Source organism: Etheostoma cragini, chromosome 13 (genome assembly GCF_013103735.1).
Source record: "Etheostoma cragini isolate CJK2018 chromosome 13, CSU_Ecrag_1.0, whole genome shotgun sequence".
NCBI lineage: Eukaryota > Metazoa > Chordata > Actinopteri > Perciformes > Percidae > Etheostoma > Etheostoma cragini.
In genome coordinates, this window is record NC_048419.1 from 22,132,815 (window position 1) to 22,149,499 (window position 16,685).

The 16,685-nt window shown below is 39.4% G+C and overlaps 1 protein-coding gene across 2 annotated transcripts; it reads right to left on the reverse strand.

Moving 5' to 3' along the window:
* Window positions 1–4,721: 4,721 nt before the first annotated feature.
* LOC117955358 (ubiquitin carboxyl-terminal hydrolase 2-like) lies at window positions 4,722–15,889 on the reverse strand. 2 transcript variants are annotated; one of them, XM_034889819.1, is made up of 13 exons: window positions 15,505–15,568; window positions 11,598–11,722; window positions 10,265–10,312; window positions 10,032–10,155; window positions 8,749–8,860; window positions 8,525–8,635; window positions 7,941–8,005; window positions 7,732–7,835; window positions 7,373–7,453; window positions 7,114–7,192; window positions 6,581–6,688; window positions 6,324–6,444; window positions 4,722–5,709 (listed from the first exon to the last, which is right to left on the reverse strand). In XM_034889819.1, exons 2-13 carry the CDS (start codon window positions 11,601–11,603, stop codon window positions 5,604–5,606), a joined length of 1,065 nt encoding a protein of 354 aa, XP_034745710.1. In that variant the 5' UTR covers window positions 11,604–11,722; window positions 15,505–15,568; the 3' UTR covers window positions 4,722–5,603. The 2 variants fall into 2 exon arrangements, with proteins under 2 accessions (XP_034745710.1, XP_034745709.1); XM_034889818.1 differs by lacking the exon at window positions 11,598–11,722 and having other exon boundaries at window positions 15,505–15,889.
* Between the last annotated feature and the right edge of the window lie 796 nt (window positions 15,890–16,685).

Genomic DNA, 16,685 nt, shown 5'->3' on the forward strand with positions numbered 1-16,685 from the left:
AAAAAAATATATATATATATGACAAGATGATAATGACATGAGCCAAGAGGAAGACATACCTAAGTTTGACTATATCCGTATTATGATTGTAAGGAACTAATCTTTGGTTGATTAATACACCTTTGGGATAGGAAATGTTTTATAATACATTCATGATACAATTTGTTTGTTCTTCATTGGCAGAAACAAGTACTTTTAGTCCTTTATCTCTGATAACTGTGGTATTGTATTTCAAAATGTAGGGTACGACTAACAATAATGAGACTATGAGAATAATGAGATTTTTTATTAACCTTTTTTTTCAAGATTGTAGCTCCTGGTATTTCAAAGAAGTCTTTAGTGGCATTAAAGTACTCCAGTAGAAAGAAATTCATAAGAATACTCAGCTTTCTTAAAAAAGAAAAAAAACTTAACCAATATTAGACATACTTTTGAAGCTACGTGTTTTTGGTTGAATTCTGTATTTTAGAGGAAATGATTTGAAACAACTCTATGCATTTAATAAAAACCTGTTTCCCATCTTTATCTTACTTGACATCTGTGACGTTATATCACATCTGTATAATATAACAATATAACAATAACTCAAGCTGTCTGGGCAAAGTCCAAGTGTCAATTATACCGGTAAGTACTCCCTGGTAAATTTAAGTTGTTTGTTCATTTTATGAGCGTGAGGTGCTGGTAAACTATCTCGGTCGTCTTAAATAGGTGTTTGCAGCATATGATAAAGAAACTCTCCATCTAACTTTAGACAAACTGGTCTCAGCTCAGTGCTTCAAGTGACTGAGAGCGACAACAAAAAAATTTGTGATTAGAAATTAGGAGTTTTTAGAATATAATCCTAAATCAAGGATAGCGCATCTCACGGTCTGGAAGGAGTTTGCTCAGTTTTGGTAAAAAGCTTGTCAGTAGGGCTCTAAAAAAGTTAGAAGTTAAGTGCACCCTGAAATTGTTATCTTCCTGTTAACGTTAGCTGACAGACTAATATTAAAGGTCTTTAAAATCAATGACCATGCTAATAATACTAATAATCCGGAAAACATTATACTGTTAATTAAAAAAAGGACTATGTAATTCCAGCATTAGCCACCTTGAAAAAGAAATACCAAATTGTAGGCTAATTCAGGAACCATTTTGCTGCCATATTTAGTTTTTAGACAATCATGACTCATTAGTATGTTGTCTTTGAGTTACCTGGCTGCTGAGTTCACTTCCTGGTTGAGCAAAAGATGATGCAGAGGGTGGAGCCTGGCTTCATGCAAAGGATACCAGCCTTGGACCATACCAAAAGAACCAAGGAGGGGAATTCATATATATATATATATATATATATATATATATATATATATATATATATATATATATATATATATATATATATATATATATATATATATATATGTATTCTGCTTATTGATATGTTTATGTTTTATTAAATCCAATTTGAGAATGCATTGTATATCAGTGATCTGATCAGGGATTTTTTTACTGGTAGATCAAACTCAACAAATCCAAAATGTTCACCGGGGCCAGTAGATTAACAAAAACAAACATTCTATCTTTATTCTACCTGAGAACACGAAGACATGATTTTGTTGCAATTTCTTAAAGTGAGGTGCCAAACTCCCGTGATGTCACAGCTGCTCTTTAAAGTGTACTTTATCCCTCATGAGGCCTTCACGGTTTTATGGTCATTAGCTATGGAAGTGTCAACATCGGGAGCGCTTGGTTACAACACTGAAAACAGCACAGTTCCCATGCAGGCGAGCCACTGTTAATACCCTGAGATGTGTGATCAGCCCATATGGTGTGCATTTGAGCCAGGGGGCCGCGTGTACGCATGTCTGTGTTTGTGTGTGTGTGTGATTGTGTGTGTCTGTTTTGGGCGAGGGGAGAGTCCCACTGTGTGTGTCTGCAAGGATGAAAATGAAAATGAAACTAAGCAACCTCCAGTAATTTATTAACATTTGCCAATAGAGTTTACGAGTAAGTTCATATTTATAACATTTGTAATTCAGGGTATGTATTTGAAATTTAAATAGTTGTGAAGACCTTTCTAAAAATGTTGACCCTAATGATGGAGCTAGATGAAAAGTCAGGGATCACCAAATTCAGTAGGCCATCTCCTCTGGGAACCATTGATGTCTCCCCAGCCTGTACATCATTGTGAGTTATAGTCTCAATATAGCAGCAAACAATTCCACAATAAATCAATAAAGCTGGACCTTAAATCAAAAGGGCAATCATTGATTTATAAAAAGTGAATTAATACCAGCCAAAATATTTCCCCTCAACCCTTGTACTGTATGCCAGGTAAAGATGGCATTGATCTCAATGACTGTTTGTATCAGTGTTGTGGGAGAGGCACATTTAGTGTTACAGCTGCAACAAAACTCTGATAACTCTGTCTTTTCCACACATATTGGCCTTCTCAATAACAGATCACCTGTCTAAGCCACAGAAACCTGATCACTCACACAACACACACTCGTTTCTCTTCCCTCAGGCGGTAACAAGCTCAGCGGCTCAAGGATCAGAGTTTCCACAGAGGGAAGAGAGAGGAAAGATGGGGGTGGTTTCCACAGTAAACCTTTGGTTCTGGGTGAGACTTAAAATAAAAATGAACCCAAAAATAGAAATATCAGCTAGACAGTTGTTTTCTACCTTTCTGACCTCCTCTTTCTGAAAATAATTCTTAATGTAAAGTCAGACAGACAAGGTACTGACTACAAAATATCAGCATTGCTCTGCACACAAACCTCATGACCTGTGAACAAAGCTCCCTCTGGTGGGTGTATTGTGAAACCATCACCTCTGTCAGATGGCCTTGTTTTAAGTGGGTCAAAAGGTGTTTCTGACACAGATCCCATCAAACCATAATCTGTTTTTTTAGCCTGGGAGTTCACAGCAGGCATCACCCACTCACTGACCTTTGCTTGTTATTTTGGTGATATGCATTACTTGGTATTCATAAAGCAAATTACTCATGTTTTAATTTGGATGTATTGCTACTACTGCAACTTTCTCTAACTTAATGATAGCAAGACGGACGTCGTGTTGTTTGGCTCCCCTATTTCAATTGATTAACTTTCGGAAAAATTAGAAGGAGCTATCAATCTGTCAATCTCATCTGTGTCCGAGCCCGGTTAGGGTAAGAAAAAAATTAGAAGACGAGGGAGGATGAGGTAGCAGAGGCAGTGAGTCGTGTTTTGAAGAGTTCTTCCTGTTTTTAAAGCATCCTCCAGTGTTTTGGAGTTAAGAAAAAATGTTCTAGTCCTGCCAAACATTTTCCTTGTCCATTTCCTTTTTTCGTTGTGCATTTGTTTACCAATGGAAGTGATCCTGGGGTCGTCAGCTTTTATAGGATTTATCTGAAGGAAATGAAAATTGAGCGACAGTATGTAGGAGGGCCGAGCTAGGCTGCAAGTGTGACTTAGAGATAGACTTCTCTTTATTAATCCTTTTGGGATGACTCCCGCAGGTAAATTGAAATTTCCAGCAGCAGCAGTTTTCAGCAAAAAAAAGACAGTAGAGCAAAAGAAGACAGTACAAAGATAATAATAATAATAATAATAATAAAAACCTTTGGCTATAAAAAGACATTTACCATAAATTATTAGTTAAGAGCAGTAGAGTATTTGCCGTTTTGCTAGAAATCAAGGTGTCATCTTTGACCCAGCTTTAAAATTTGACAAACAAATTAATTCTTTAGTTTTCATCTGACGACTATTGCTAAACTAAAATTGTTTTTTTGTTTTTTTTATTGTTTTTTTCTCTTTTGGAGAAAACTCGGGAGTATTTTGGAGACTGTTATTCCTGTTTTTATTTTGTCTCGTATTAACTTCTGTAATTGTATTCTGGGATTTGCCAATCATCTTCATCCCGCCTGCAGATTGTTGACTGGTACCACAAGGAGGGACCACACAGTTTTCCACAATAACGACCTCTTTTCATTGGTTACCAGTCAACTATAACACCAATTTTATGGTATTGCTACTTTTTTTTAAAGGCATTACAAGGATTGGCCCCTTTATATTTTGCTGATCTCCTTACCGTAAATCACTCATCCAGTACCGTAAGATTGTCCTAATCAGTTCCTTTTAGCTATCCATAGTCTTGGATGAAAACCAAGGGTGATCGTGCCATTTCAGTTGTGGCCCCGAGACTGTGGAATGAACTTCCCATTCATAACAGACCGCACTGCCGAGATTTTTAAGTCTCATCTCAAAACCCATTTTTGTTCTTTGGAGTTTGACCCAGATTAGGGACTTATGTACTAAAGTGTGTTGTTTGTATCATGTTCATTGTGTCTGTCTTATTGTATTCATTTGTTTTCATAATCTAACTTTGTACAGCACTTCGTTCATCTTAGAATGGTTTCACATGTGCTTTATAAAGAGATTGACCTGACTTGCACAAACAACCGTTTACGGCATACCTAGTCAATACTATTATTATACAATCAGTTACATGAGTTACATTAGAAAAGCTGCAATGAGACCACAATTATAACTGATTGAATTGATTGAGTAGTTACTTATGGTTTGTGTGTAATTTATTGCACATGATTTCTGTCACGTGTGTCCCTAGATTAGCAGAATATTTAACAATGTATAAAACCAACAATATTTTGACTCACATGAAATAATCCTAATATTCCTTTTGGCTGGCTGGTAAAGGAAGGTTACATAAAAATAAAAATGATACACATGATGAGTGAGTAAGTTAATATTGAATTTTAATCATTCTTAGACTCAGAAGTGACTTATATGTAAAGTTTGCAACATAATTGCTGGAAGTACTGGAGATGCATTTTTATACAGCGGCTTTGGTATGTCTGGCTTTCCCACAGTACAGTTACATTCACTGTGCTGTCCATAAATACTGTACAAAAATAATATGTGCTTTGACATAAAACATATTCTCTCCATAGAAGATTTCCACTGTTTTCAGAGGAAACCATAAGGCTTTGTTCAATGACATATACAGTATGCACTTTCAGTTACTCGCTTTATGTTAAATAGAATAAATTATATCTTTCAGTTGCTGTGTGAGGCATTTTTCAAGCCTCTGCAATGTCGTCACATAATAATTTAACAATAATAATATAGGTCCATGAGTCCATGTTCAAAGTGCATAAAAAAAGAAAAATAATCCACTCGAGTGGGTGTAGATTCAGGTCCAGGCACAGCAATAAAATGTCTTTTTTGGAGTGAATCGCCTGTTGCATGTGCACCATGAAGAGGGTCTTCTTATACTCCAAAAGGACGTTTTAAAGTTTGACTCAAAGCTGTGCCTTGAGCTGAATATCTACACTTTTTCAACAATGTAAGTAGTATTTTCCCAGTGTCACTTCAGTTCCACGCAACTCATGAGCTCCGCTTGACATCCTGAACTTTGAATGTGCTTTCACATTCACGCTTTTCCCTCAAAAACACAGACGGTCAGAGGGCGTTGTCTCCGCTCAGCAACGTGTCTTTGCGCTCCATCACAATCTGTAATGGCAGGACTCTCTCCACTAGGCGGAGCTCTTTCCCAGCAGGCAGTCTCTGACTCCATTTTCAGGCCTCGTTCAGTGTAGCTTCTCAACTCCTCCACAGCGTCTAAAGGCGGCACGTCTGGTATTTGCTGTTTGGGGAGGGGGCCAGCTCGTAGAACAGGACGTAGGCGTTGCTGCTGCGAACCTGGCTGGATGACACTGGGCTCACCCTGCACAGAACACACGGTACACATTTGTTAGTACACTGAATACCAAACACAGGCACATCCAGCACATACCATTGTACACCCATTATGCACATGTGATTTGCCAAAAATAGAGCTGTAACAATGTACAATTAATGATCTCAGAAAAACAGTAGTTGCAGTATACAGTACTGTTTTCTTTTTCAATCAATTTAAACATATTTATTTTGATCCCAGGATTCATATGTATTCATATGCTTATATATCACTATTAGAAGACCCAGATTATGTAATAATACAAGTACAAAGACTATGAAGTAAACCATGCCTCTTATTTACCATAAAACATTGTATTTCTTAATAACATAAAACTGGCATGTACTATCAATAGTTACACCTTTTAGCACTTTAGTTAAAAATAAACAGCTTTTACATAAAAACAAAAACAAATTACAATTAGACAATTATGTTATAATTGTTACAGGCCTAGCCATAACGCTGACATACGTTTATGAAGCTAGAATGAGATCTTTTTTATTTTACAGCAGCTGCATACAGTATAATTAGACAGCGTTCTGCCAAACTGATAAGACGCTATGGTAATATGATTATATGCGAGTGGATTTGAGAGTAGATACCTGGAGTCGTTGTAGCTGTACCACTCCCCCAGGGCAGAGTTCTTGCAGTAGGATGTGTAATGGCCTCCCAGAGCATTTCCCGAGTGGTTGGATACTGCATACAGGTTATACACAGCCCGCTCTGCAGGGAGACACAAAACTGTCAGTCAACACTACTGCAATCCTTCCTCATCCAATCAAGCTGGCCTGGGAAAGTGCACGAGTTCTCCTCCTCCCTTTCCTCCGGTGACGGCGTGTCACCGTTTGCAGATACTTACCGCTGCTGTCGGAGGCAAACTCCCGCAGGTCCAGCTCTTTGAGAGGGAAGTTGACATAGGTGGAGAGTTTGCTGGTTCGGATGTTAGAGTCTGAGAAACGCTTCAGGTCTGAGAGGAACACTGAGTCAAGGAGCCGACACTGGTCCAAAATGACGTATTGTGCTTTAAATGCAACTTAGAGTACATTTTACTTCTCCTCCACAGCATTTCAGAGGGAAATATTCTAATTACATGCTACGTTTCATACCACAGCATCTACTTGACATCCTTGTCTCTTTACCAGTAAACAATGAAATATGATGCATTGCTTCTACAAATTGACTAGTTCAACAGTTTATAAAGTTAGACCACATGGTCCACTCTACACATTAAAATGCTGCCTACACTTAAGAACACTCTAACCCTGAAAAGTAGTCAACCAATTATTTCTGGTATGACATTGGCTTAGTGTATGCAAATATGCTCATTCATTTAAATGCATGTGCATGCTATAAGCACTAAACAAAGGGGGCAATGGTTTGAGGAAAGGATACGAATCACGAGGATCTGAGGGAACTTCTGAATGCTGAATCTTTTGGTGCATTTTCTTCTGGTTTTGCATCTGTTGCACGTCTGTGAGAGAGATAAAACATAGAAGGCAGTGAGATACTGTGTATGTGTGTATGTATGTATGTGTGTATGTATGTATGTATATATATACAGTATATATATATATACAGTATATATATATATATATATATATATATATAGTCTCTTTACAAAGTAACAAGGATGGGTGCGGAGGCTTCTTACCGGTCTCTCTTCCCCGTCCAATACATCTTCTTTTGTGAAGAGCCTCAAGCAGTCTTTGAGAGTCACTTCGCCTGAGCTCTTCTGTCGAGACAGAGAATGTCCAGTTAGGAAACAGCAAACTACATGAAACCACATGGTATTTAAGGTTTATATGTACTACAACAGAACAAAACTGTGTTGTCTTTTTATCATCAGAATTACAATCAAATAATGACTTCTTTTCCAGAAGTCAGAAGTCTTTAAAGCCTAGCCAACACTATTTGACAGAATTTGGATGGATAAACACTTTTTCAGAGTGTGTGTGTGTGTGTGTGTGTGTGTGTGTGTGTGTGTGTGTGTGTGTGTGTGTGTGTTCTGACCTGTGCGACCGGTATGGATAGGTCCCAGAATGGATCAAACACGGTGGAGCGGAAGCCACAGACGGTGCAGGTCACGGAGCTCTTCAGCTGTCCCACAAACAGATCTAAAGACAGAAATGCGAGAAGGAGAATTTAATATGCATCAAAACCAAGGTAAATTCATAGATGGTTTAAGGTGTTGATGCAACCCATCAAGGTAAATCCCTTACCCACTACTTTGCTGTCCTCTCTCTCCAAGTACATGTTCCACATCCACTTGCCCTTTTCATCATCCCTGTGAAGCAAACAGTAGAGCGTCAAAACGGTGTACATCTAAGACATAAAACTGAAATGTGTGTCCTTCAAAATTATAGAAACTGTCATTGAAAGCTACATTGTGTAAGAATTTTTCCCCAACTAGCGGGGAAATGACAACCAACTGATTATTATTTTCTAGCCCCTCCCATTCTGAGTCCATTTTAACTCCTACGGTGGCCCATTTAGTCCAAGAAGTACGACTTCGTCTGGGAGTGTTCCTTCCAGTGTAATAATAGTTTTTTGCTGATCAACTTTACACAGTGCATCTTTGACATGTTTTTGTATTATTACTACTGAGGAAAGTTTATAAACTGCCACATAACTGCAATATCTTTAAGGTAATTAATTACATAGTAATTATAAATAATTACACAGTTCATTTGCATCTTTTAGGCACGCAGCAGTGTTTGTTTTGGCAGTGAGGGGTATCAGTGATAGGGCATATTATGAGTGACTTATTTAGAGCAGAGGTGAGAAATGGAGGGGGATGACTTACGAAAGGTGGTCAAAGTCTTCAACGGACATCTTAGGGCGTACCGTCACTCTGTTCACCTCATTATGGAGACCGTCCAATAGGAAACGCAGAAACTCCTGGGCGTCCTGCTGACTGCAGAGCACCAAAAGGGAAAATTGTTACTTTCTTCACTCTGAAATCAGCTATAGTTCTCAAAATGGATTGAATTAAATAAAGGCTTGCAAGCCTGAGGAGGGAAGACTTACTTGCAGCCCACAAATTTGGGAGCATATCTCTGGATCTGGCTCCTGAAATCAGAGGGACTGATGGCCTCGTTGTCCACAGAAGTCCAAAGGCTCTGAGTCAGCTTTGCAAACTCTGAAGCAGGGAGAGACAAACAATGATAAGAGAAAATAAGACCATAATAAGCAACACTACCCTTTACAGAAGTATGCCACTTGATAAAATGATGAGACCAACTCTGGATCCTCTGAGGGTAGCATTTGTTTTCCCAAAGCTGGCATCTTCTTTAGCTGAAGATTTTGACGTTGATGACACATTTCTGTAACTCTGCTGTGGTGCAAACCAGCCTGAACTCACGGGTGATTTGTAATAATGTGTATGAAAACGCATATCATGAAGTTCAGCGAGTACGTTCTGCGCGTGCGCAAGACATAATACGTCTCCATAACAACAAGAGGCGCTATACTATATTGTTGGAAATTACAAACGCGTCACATGGTCTAGCTTCTCCCAAATTTCATTTTTGGACCCTATCGGCTGTTCGTTCGGAATATGATCTCATATTTTACGAAAAAAGTTCACCGAAACGTGTTTTGGTCAAATCGGCCCAAATTAAAGCAGGTGGCTCCTCCGACTGACAACGGCACAAAACACCAAACAGAACCGAGTCACCGACCTCGCCCGATTGTCCGATGGCCGTTAATCGGGTTGGTGTGTCAGCGCCTTAAAGGTCATCTCACTGATGTGGGATGTGAACTACTAAGAGGGATCTTGAGTTAAGAATGTTATGCCCCATAAATGACTGATTCTAAAAAAAACTAAACTTAAGACCAGATGAGTACTTTTTTGTACTAATTTCAGAGACATTATACAAAGTCCTGACATACAAGATATGGCTTTTTGTAGTGAGAGTTGGGAAAATACAGGTTTTATTGGAGAATTGCATAGTCTGTGGGAAACATGCTGCGCAAACATATCCTCTAATAAAGCCTTGTCAGAGTTAAATAGGAACTTTAGTTGTCCCGCCAGCACACATTTTATTCAGCTGAAAACTATAATTGTAGTATGAATTATTATGTGATTGTAGTTGAGTATTGTGAGATCTGATTCCAGTTAGGTATCTGCTCTGTGTGTGGTCATTATTCCCAGTAAAAGCGATCACAGTATAGCTTTGTCAGATCTTTAGCAGTGAGTTAGCGCGCCACAACAATACCTAATGCTGATCCTTAGAAGTGATTACACATTGAAGAGAATACACAGCTCTACGTTGGTCCTCGTCATGCTGCTGACATGTGGTCTCTCCTACCTTCCATGAGAGCAGCGTTGGCTGTGCAATTGTTGTTGAGGTCTGTTCGATGGATGTTTCTAAGGCAGTAATCTCTCAGCTCGCTAGTGTTACTCAGACATTGAAGGATGGAGTTCATGAAACACTGGAACACACAAATAAACACAAAAGTTTATTTGATAAAGATCCTGACTCAGCAGGTCAAAGTGCAGCGAGTTGTACATCCGACCACAAAGTGAAGTAAAAGCACTCACTGTGTTGCCCAGGTTCCTCAGTCCCACCAGGCCTTGAGGACTCTTGTTCTATTCAAACAGAGAGGGAGGAGATTTTAGTTTATTCATGCATTATTTTACAGAATTATTCATTGAACAGGTAACACATAACGGTATCATACACATTCAAAGAAAGACCCAGCAGAAATATTCAGTCTTTCTGCAGATACATTTGTTATAATGCATTTATTCAACAGTTAAAGTCCTGCAGGAAATCCACATTTTTAATACATTTTTCAACGGAAAAACAAAGTGCCAACGCATCCTGCAAAAATAATATTGCAAAGATGGTCGTGGGGGCCCAAGATGAGAATAAATTCTAGCATTTCTTGATTGGCTTCATCAAGGCCCAACATGTGCAAACAAGGATTATTAATGGGGCCAACATTAAATTTGTTTTTGTTCATAATTGGGTCAGCACGGGCGGGGACCATGTAATCCCCTTTTTTGGTCCACTTAAAATATGGGACTAAAATGGGATGTTTAGTTATCATTGGAGTTTAACATGGGTATCCACTAGCCTGGTCCTACCAGACTCTCGTACATCTCATTTGCACCGAGGGTCTGGCCTCTCTCCACTGACAAGTGTTAACTTCCTTGAAGGCGGGCATTCTGTTGAAGTGTAAAAATATTGGAGGTACGTAGGAGTGCAGAGCCAGGCTAGGTTACCTCAGCCTAAAAATGTAGATGTGTAGTTTCTGTTTTCCCCATTAGGAATTCTAAGTAATGACAACAAAACTGTCGCCACGTCCACATGACACAAGTCTTTCGTGATCGCGCCCCACCCCTCCTCCACACAGTTGCTAGTAGCCAAGGAGGACCCAGCAAATTAAAAAAACAAGATGAACTCTTCATAACTCGAGTTTCTGCGTGGGAAAGCTGCTGGACGACACAATCTTCTGAACATAGCCATAATGAGAAACACAGAATTTTGTGGAGCTAATCGTCCTAAATAGCTTTGCATTAACTCATATGGCAATGGCTTGAATGTGAAGAATATTTATTAATATGAAAAGGTTATGCGCTAAAGCTTTAAACCATAAATTACCTAATAGAGAATGACAGTCTTCTGAGCCATTTCTTTGTGTGTTACCTCTATTATATTGCCATGTCAAGTCACTATGTAAAGATGTGTTGATGCTAAAGATACACATGCATAGAGTGTCTATACATACGTATCTTGTTCTTTCCCTGGTTTGTATAGACTGCTGAACACCCAACAGATCAGCTTGTCTACGCTCTCAGTATGATGTAACTAATGAGTGACAGCACCTTGTTACATTCCCCAAGTGTGTTTAAGCCTCAATGGACTTACTGGCATTTTTTTTCAACGCACACCATCTGATGGTCACATTGTTGGCAGCACTGTGCTGTGGATATCAGCTACTGCTCCACATGCTCGGATGAAATACCTCAGTGTGCCCTGACCTCTCCCTGCAGCTGCCATTCACAGCACCGTGACATCACACAAGCAGACCGAATAGAAAGCTCTAGTGAGAATCTGCAGAACACAACGTGGTGTTAACTTGTTTGTGTGAAGAGTTTCACATTGCTGCCTGAGTCACGGACCAACAACATATCTGGTGCCACTGGTAGTGTAGTGTTATTCATCTGTAGGGCAGACTGATGCAAGGCTCTGAAAGCCACTGCGGACTGAGAAATTACAGCGCAATCACAAGCACCTGCTGTATTACCAAAAATGTTGTTTTTGTCAGTATGGAAACCCTTGAAAACAACATTTAGATCAAGTCAATTACATGTATCATGCATGTCTGGGCTGATAGGTAATGGGTTTGCAGTTGACAAGGTCAAATGTGGCCAAAGAAATTCTTTATTACATGAAAATATATTTGCAGATACGAAGATGTGTAGACATGTAGGTTTAAAATCAATCTAGATGTGGTGAAACATCGTCACTTGGGCTGCTTCACCTGGAAATGTTACTTACTGTACATGCTGTTACCCTTATATCTCAAAAGTATTTCACGTTTCAACCTATTTAACACTTGTTTCAACCCCAAAAAAAAGTATTAGTTTCATGTCAGGTTTGTGCCTGGTAATGCAGGAATATAATCTTATCTTTCTCCATATTAAAAAATAAATACATACTGTGTATTCACAGTACATAAAGCAAAAATATATTTTCACATATCGAGTCAGGCTTGGCACTACCAGCTTGGTTCATGCTGGCTTATGGGCCGAGGTCAATTGAAAAGATTCATTAAATGTACAAAGAAAAAATATTTCAGTTTTTAATGCTCCTGTTGTCCTATTTCTGATCAAATAGTTTCCGGTCTTGATTTTTTTTTTTTTTAGCAAAAACAACCAATATCCTCAATATCATGCTTGTTTGTTTAAATTCAGTCACTTGCTCTTAGACTGTTTAGACAAAGTAGGAAAAAAAAGTCCATCTAAATGTTACCTGTTTAAATCAGGTCATCCCTGAACCCAAATTGAATAGTTTTGTTTTCTATACCAGTGACGGTGTCAGAGTATCAACAGGTGACATAGTGGCTTGTGACCTGTAGCACATCCTGAATGAAGGAACATAGTAAAAGTGTAATATGCATCGATGCCTCTGCTGACGTCTGAGAAGCTACATGTGGAAACAACAGAGTCAAGGCTGCAACCTGCTGACGGAAGCACACATGAAGGCGCAACACACACATACAGTAGTACAAATTGTAAACTGAGCAGCTACGTCAGCTACCTGTATTTAACAGTTTTTTTCCTAATTGTGCTTCGAGTTCTACTGTCCGGATGTTTGTGCCTCTCCTGTAAAACTTCTGTTATCACAACAAAAGGCATGATATCTGTGTCACAGTGGTCAGATGTGGAGATATGAGGTGTGATTCAGAGCCAAGCATAAAGTAAGCATTTGCTCACACTTAGTAAGTATGTGTTGTTATCAAGACATTCAGTGGAGAAGTTTAGAGCCTTGTGATGGCCGTCATGCTGTTCCAAAAGCTGAAAATAGAACTGTGACAGTATGAACTATAAACAGCCCTCTTGGCTGAAATTATATATATTTCCCCCCTTTCTTGCTCTCTACTTCTCTGCAGCATTTGAAGGTGACCATATGGTCCCGAGTTCCATTCTGCTGCACTGCTCTGGTGAATGCTGACCAGTGGCCCGCTCAGCAAGCGGCTGGTGATTTAAAAGACCCATCCAAAAACCGAGGAAGTGATGCGTTCAGGTAATCTCTCTGCGCAGAACTGCTCTCCACTGCTTGGCATGATTTCAGAGAAAAGGAGAGAGAGAGAGCTAGAGAACGCAATGTCCTACCAGCTATGCATGTCTGGTCAAGGCTAAACACTGGTGACGAAGGAAACAACACTCCTGCACACATGCCACTCCCTTGGAGACAGTATAAACATGAATCTCTGTTACATTCCATAACAGCAGTACTGGGAGAGGTCTAAAATACCATACGCAAGTTGAATTATTGGTACTTTTCTAAAACTGTACGTAAACATACAGACAAAACATAACTAAAACATTATTTAAAGTGCACTGGGAGGAAAGCGTTTTACTTCACTGACAACGTTGATACAGTTTGAAAAAAAGCACAGAAATCTTCAAAAGGAAGATGAGGACAAAAAGTTGAATGTAATAAACTCGACTAAGAGTCTACAGGCATGGTAGCAGCTCTGCGAGGCGGTGTGCCAATGTCAGCATGCTAACATATTCACATGCTGAGATCTAAGATGCTTGTTCACCATCCTAGGTTAGTGTGTCAGCATGCTAACATTTGATATTTCACACTGGTCATAAAACATCGATTGGACTAATTGATGGATAAAAATGAACAAAGCTGCAACAATTTGTTGATTGATTGATTGGTTGGTTAATTCATTAATTAATTACTAAAACTATTTTAGTAATTAATTAAGCGTTAAAACCATTTTTTTCAAGCTAAGAAGCCAAAATTCCCCGGCTCCAACATCTCAAATCTGAGGATTGGCAATCCATCCAATAGTTGTGGAGATGTTAAAGGCCAGACAAAAGTGGTTAAATACACATTAACACTACACAATTACACGATTACACACAGTGCATACCACTGAGATGCTAATAATTTCCCCTTCAGTATTATGAAGGACACAAGACTTGAAGTGTATCCTGTGACCTAAGCAAACTCATTCACACTGTTGCAAACACACCAGACCCGCAAGGACACAAGTTTTTGCGGACTGTGGGTCAACAAAAGGTAGGCTACTATGCAGATTATAGGGGACCGGCTAGACACATTCCTTATCAGCAACGCTCATCTCTATTACCCCAAAAACGCCACACTCACATTGTTACTTGAATGCAGGCAGCCAATGTCCCCCAACTCCCCCTGCATTGTGTTAATGTGTGCTCACAGGCCTGCCCTTTGCTCCTTGAGGGCCTAAAGGTCAGTGTTGGACCTCCACAACGCTCTCTATGGCTTTCCGTATGGTTTTAGTTGAATAAAACAAGAAGGGATTTAAAGATTGCTGGGACAATTTCTTCTTTTAAAAATCTGCACACAAAGAGTCAGTCATCTGCATAGCGTCAATTCAACTGATGACTTGCAGTGACTATACTGTATTTCATATGTCTATTCTTCCAAATTTCTCTGCTAAAGTATCAACATTTGTTTATTTTTTGCTTGATGGGAGTAATTGTTTACTGTTGCATGGAAATACTGTAAAATGTTCTTTGTCAGCATACCAAACTTGAATAACATTCAACAAACTTTCACTTGCCCCTTCTTAAGAAACAAATATGCACGGCATTCACACAAGTTTTACATGATATATCTTCTTTTTTTTTTTTCTAAATCACATTGGAAACAAATGGAAGAAAGCAAATGATTTTCCCCTTTCTGAAAGTAAAACATCCAAATGGCATTGCTAATGTTAAGACTGCAGCCTACTTACTGTCCATACATAAAAAAAACAGCAATGGGGGGGGACATGGCCTATACCCCCCTCTCGAGGCTGAGCCCCCAGCCTATAGCCAATGTTTTATATAACTGGTAATACACAGTTTAGCCTATCAGGCCTACATACGAACTTTAAAAAGTCAGGAACAGAGTCTGTACAAGCCATTTTTTTCCCTGTAGGCTGCTATAGACGGTAAAAATGGTAGTCATGTTTGTAACAAGTTACCCGAATAAAAAGGTCCCAGTAAGGGGAGGATACTGCTTTCAGAAAGGTGAGGCAGAAGCAGCGGTGTAGTGATGGAGGACTCACCTTGGCCTGGTTGATGATTAGACCCATGAATGTGGACACCAGCTTGGACCGGGACAACGAAGGACTCTTTCGCCGCAGCTCGGGTTTGTCTAAGGGGAAAGCGGCCGGTGTTTCCTCCGGTAAAGTCACCGTGTACGAGTGTCGCAGAGACGGCATGGTTACGCTGTTGAATGTGACCGACCCCGGGATGGTATAACGCTAGTGCAGTCCAATGCAGCTGGGCATCGTTAAAATCCACTGACAGGCTTAAGTCACTGATAATCAATTAATAATTGATCGATAGACAGTCGGGTCGCTTGTCGTCCTGCTGTTTCTGTGGGTTGTGTGTCTGTCTCTTCTTTCCCGCACCTGCACACAGCCTGCTTGTGTTAGGGACTATAACGGAGGGAGCGCGTGCGTTGGAGTTTTAACTGCGTGCTGTAAACATCCCCCTCCCACTCAGTGAACACCGGCGCTGCCTTCAGGTGCTGTGGGAAACATTACCACTATTCTTGGTGCATTAAAAAATCCAGTGTTCCCAGGCCAAGTCCTTACGGACGGAACTACTCCCAGCCCATGTGAGCGGGGTAAGAGAAAGAAGAAAAAACAAAAGTTTGGCTTCGCAATTTTTGGGTATTAATGTTTTGGCTAATCTTTTTAGAATCAGACTTAGACTTCTCTTTATTAATTCTTTTGGGATGACTCCCACAAGAAAATTGAAATTTCCAGCATCCGTTTAGCAACAAATACAATAAAAAAGACAGTATAGAGATAACAATCGTAACAGTAAAATTGTTGTTATTAATAATAATAATAATAATAATAACAACAACAACAACAACAACAATATAAGGAACATTAACAGTATTAACAGAAAGGTCTTTTTTAATTTTGCATTGTATCTAACAAGTGTAAGGTTTGAGTTTACTCACCTCCAGTCAGCATCTATTACATAACATTACATTACATTACATTACATGTCCTTCAGCTGATGCTTGTATCCAAAGAGACTTACAATTGCTATATTTTAGAGGTTGCACACCTCTGGAGAAACTAGGGGTGAAGCTCAGGGACACATTAGTTGATGTGCTGCAGTGGGAATCGAACCCAGAGCTCCCTCACCATGTACAGTGTTGATGACGGAGAAACAGAATAAGAAGCAACAAAAATGGCAGAAATAACTATCACAGTTCACAGGTTTC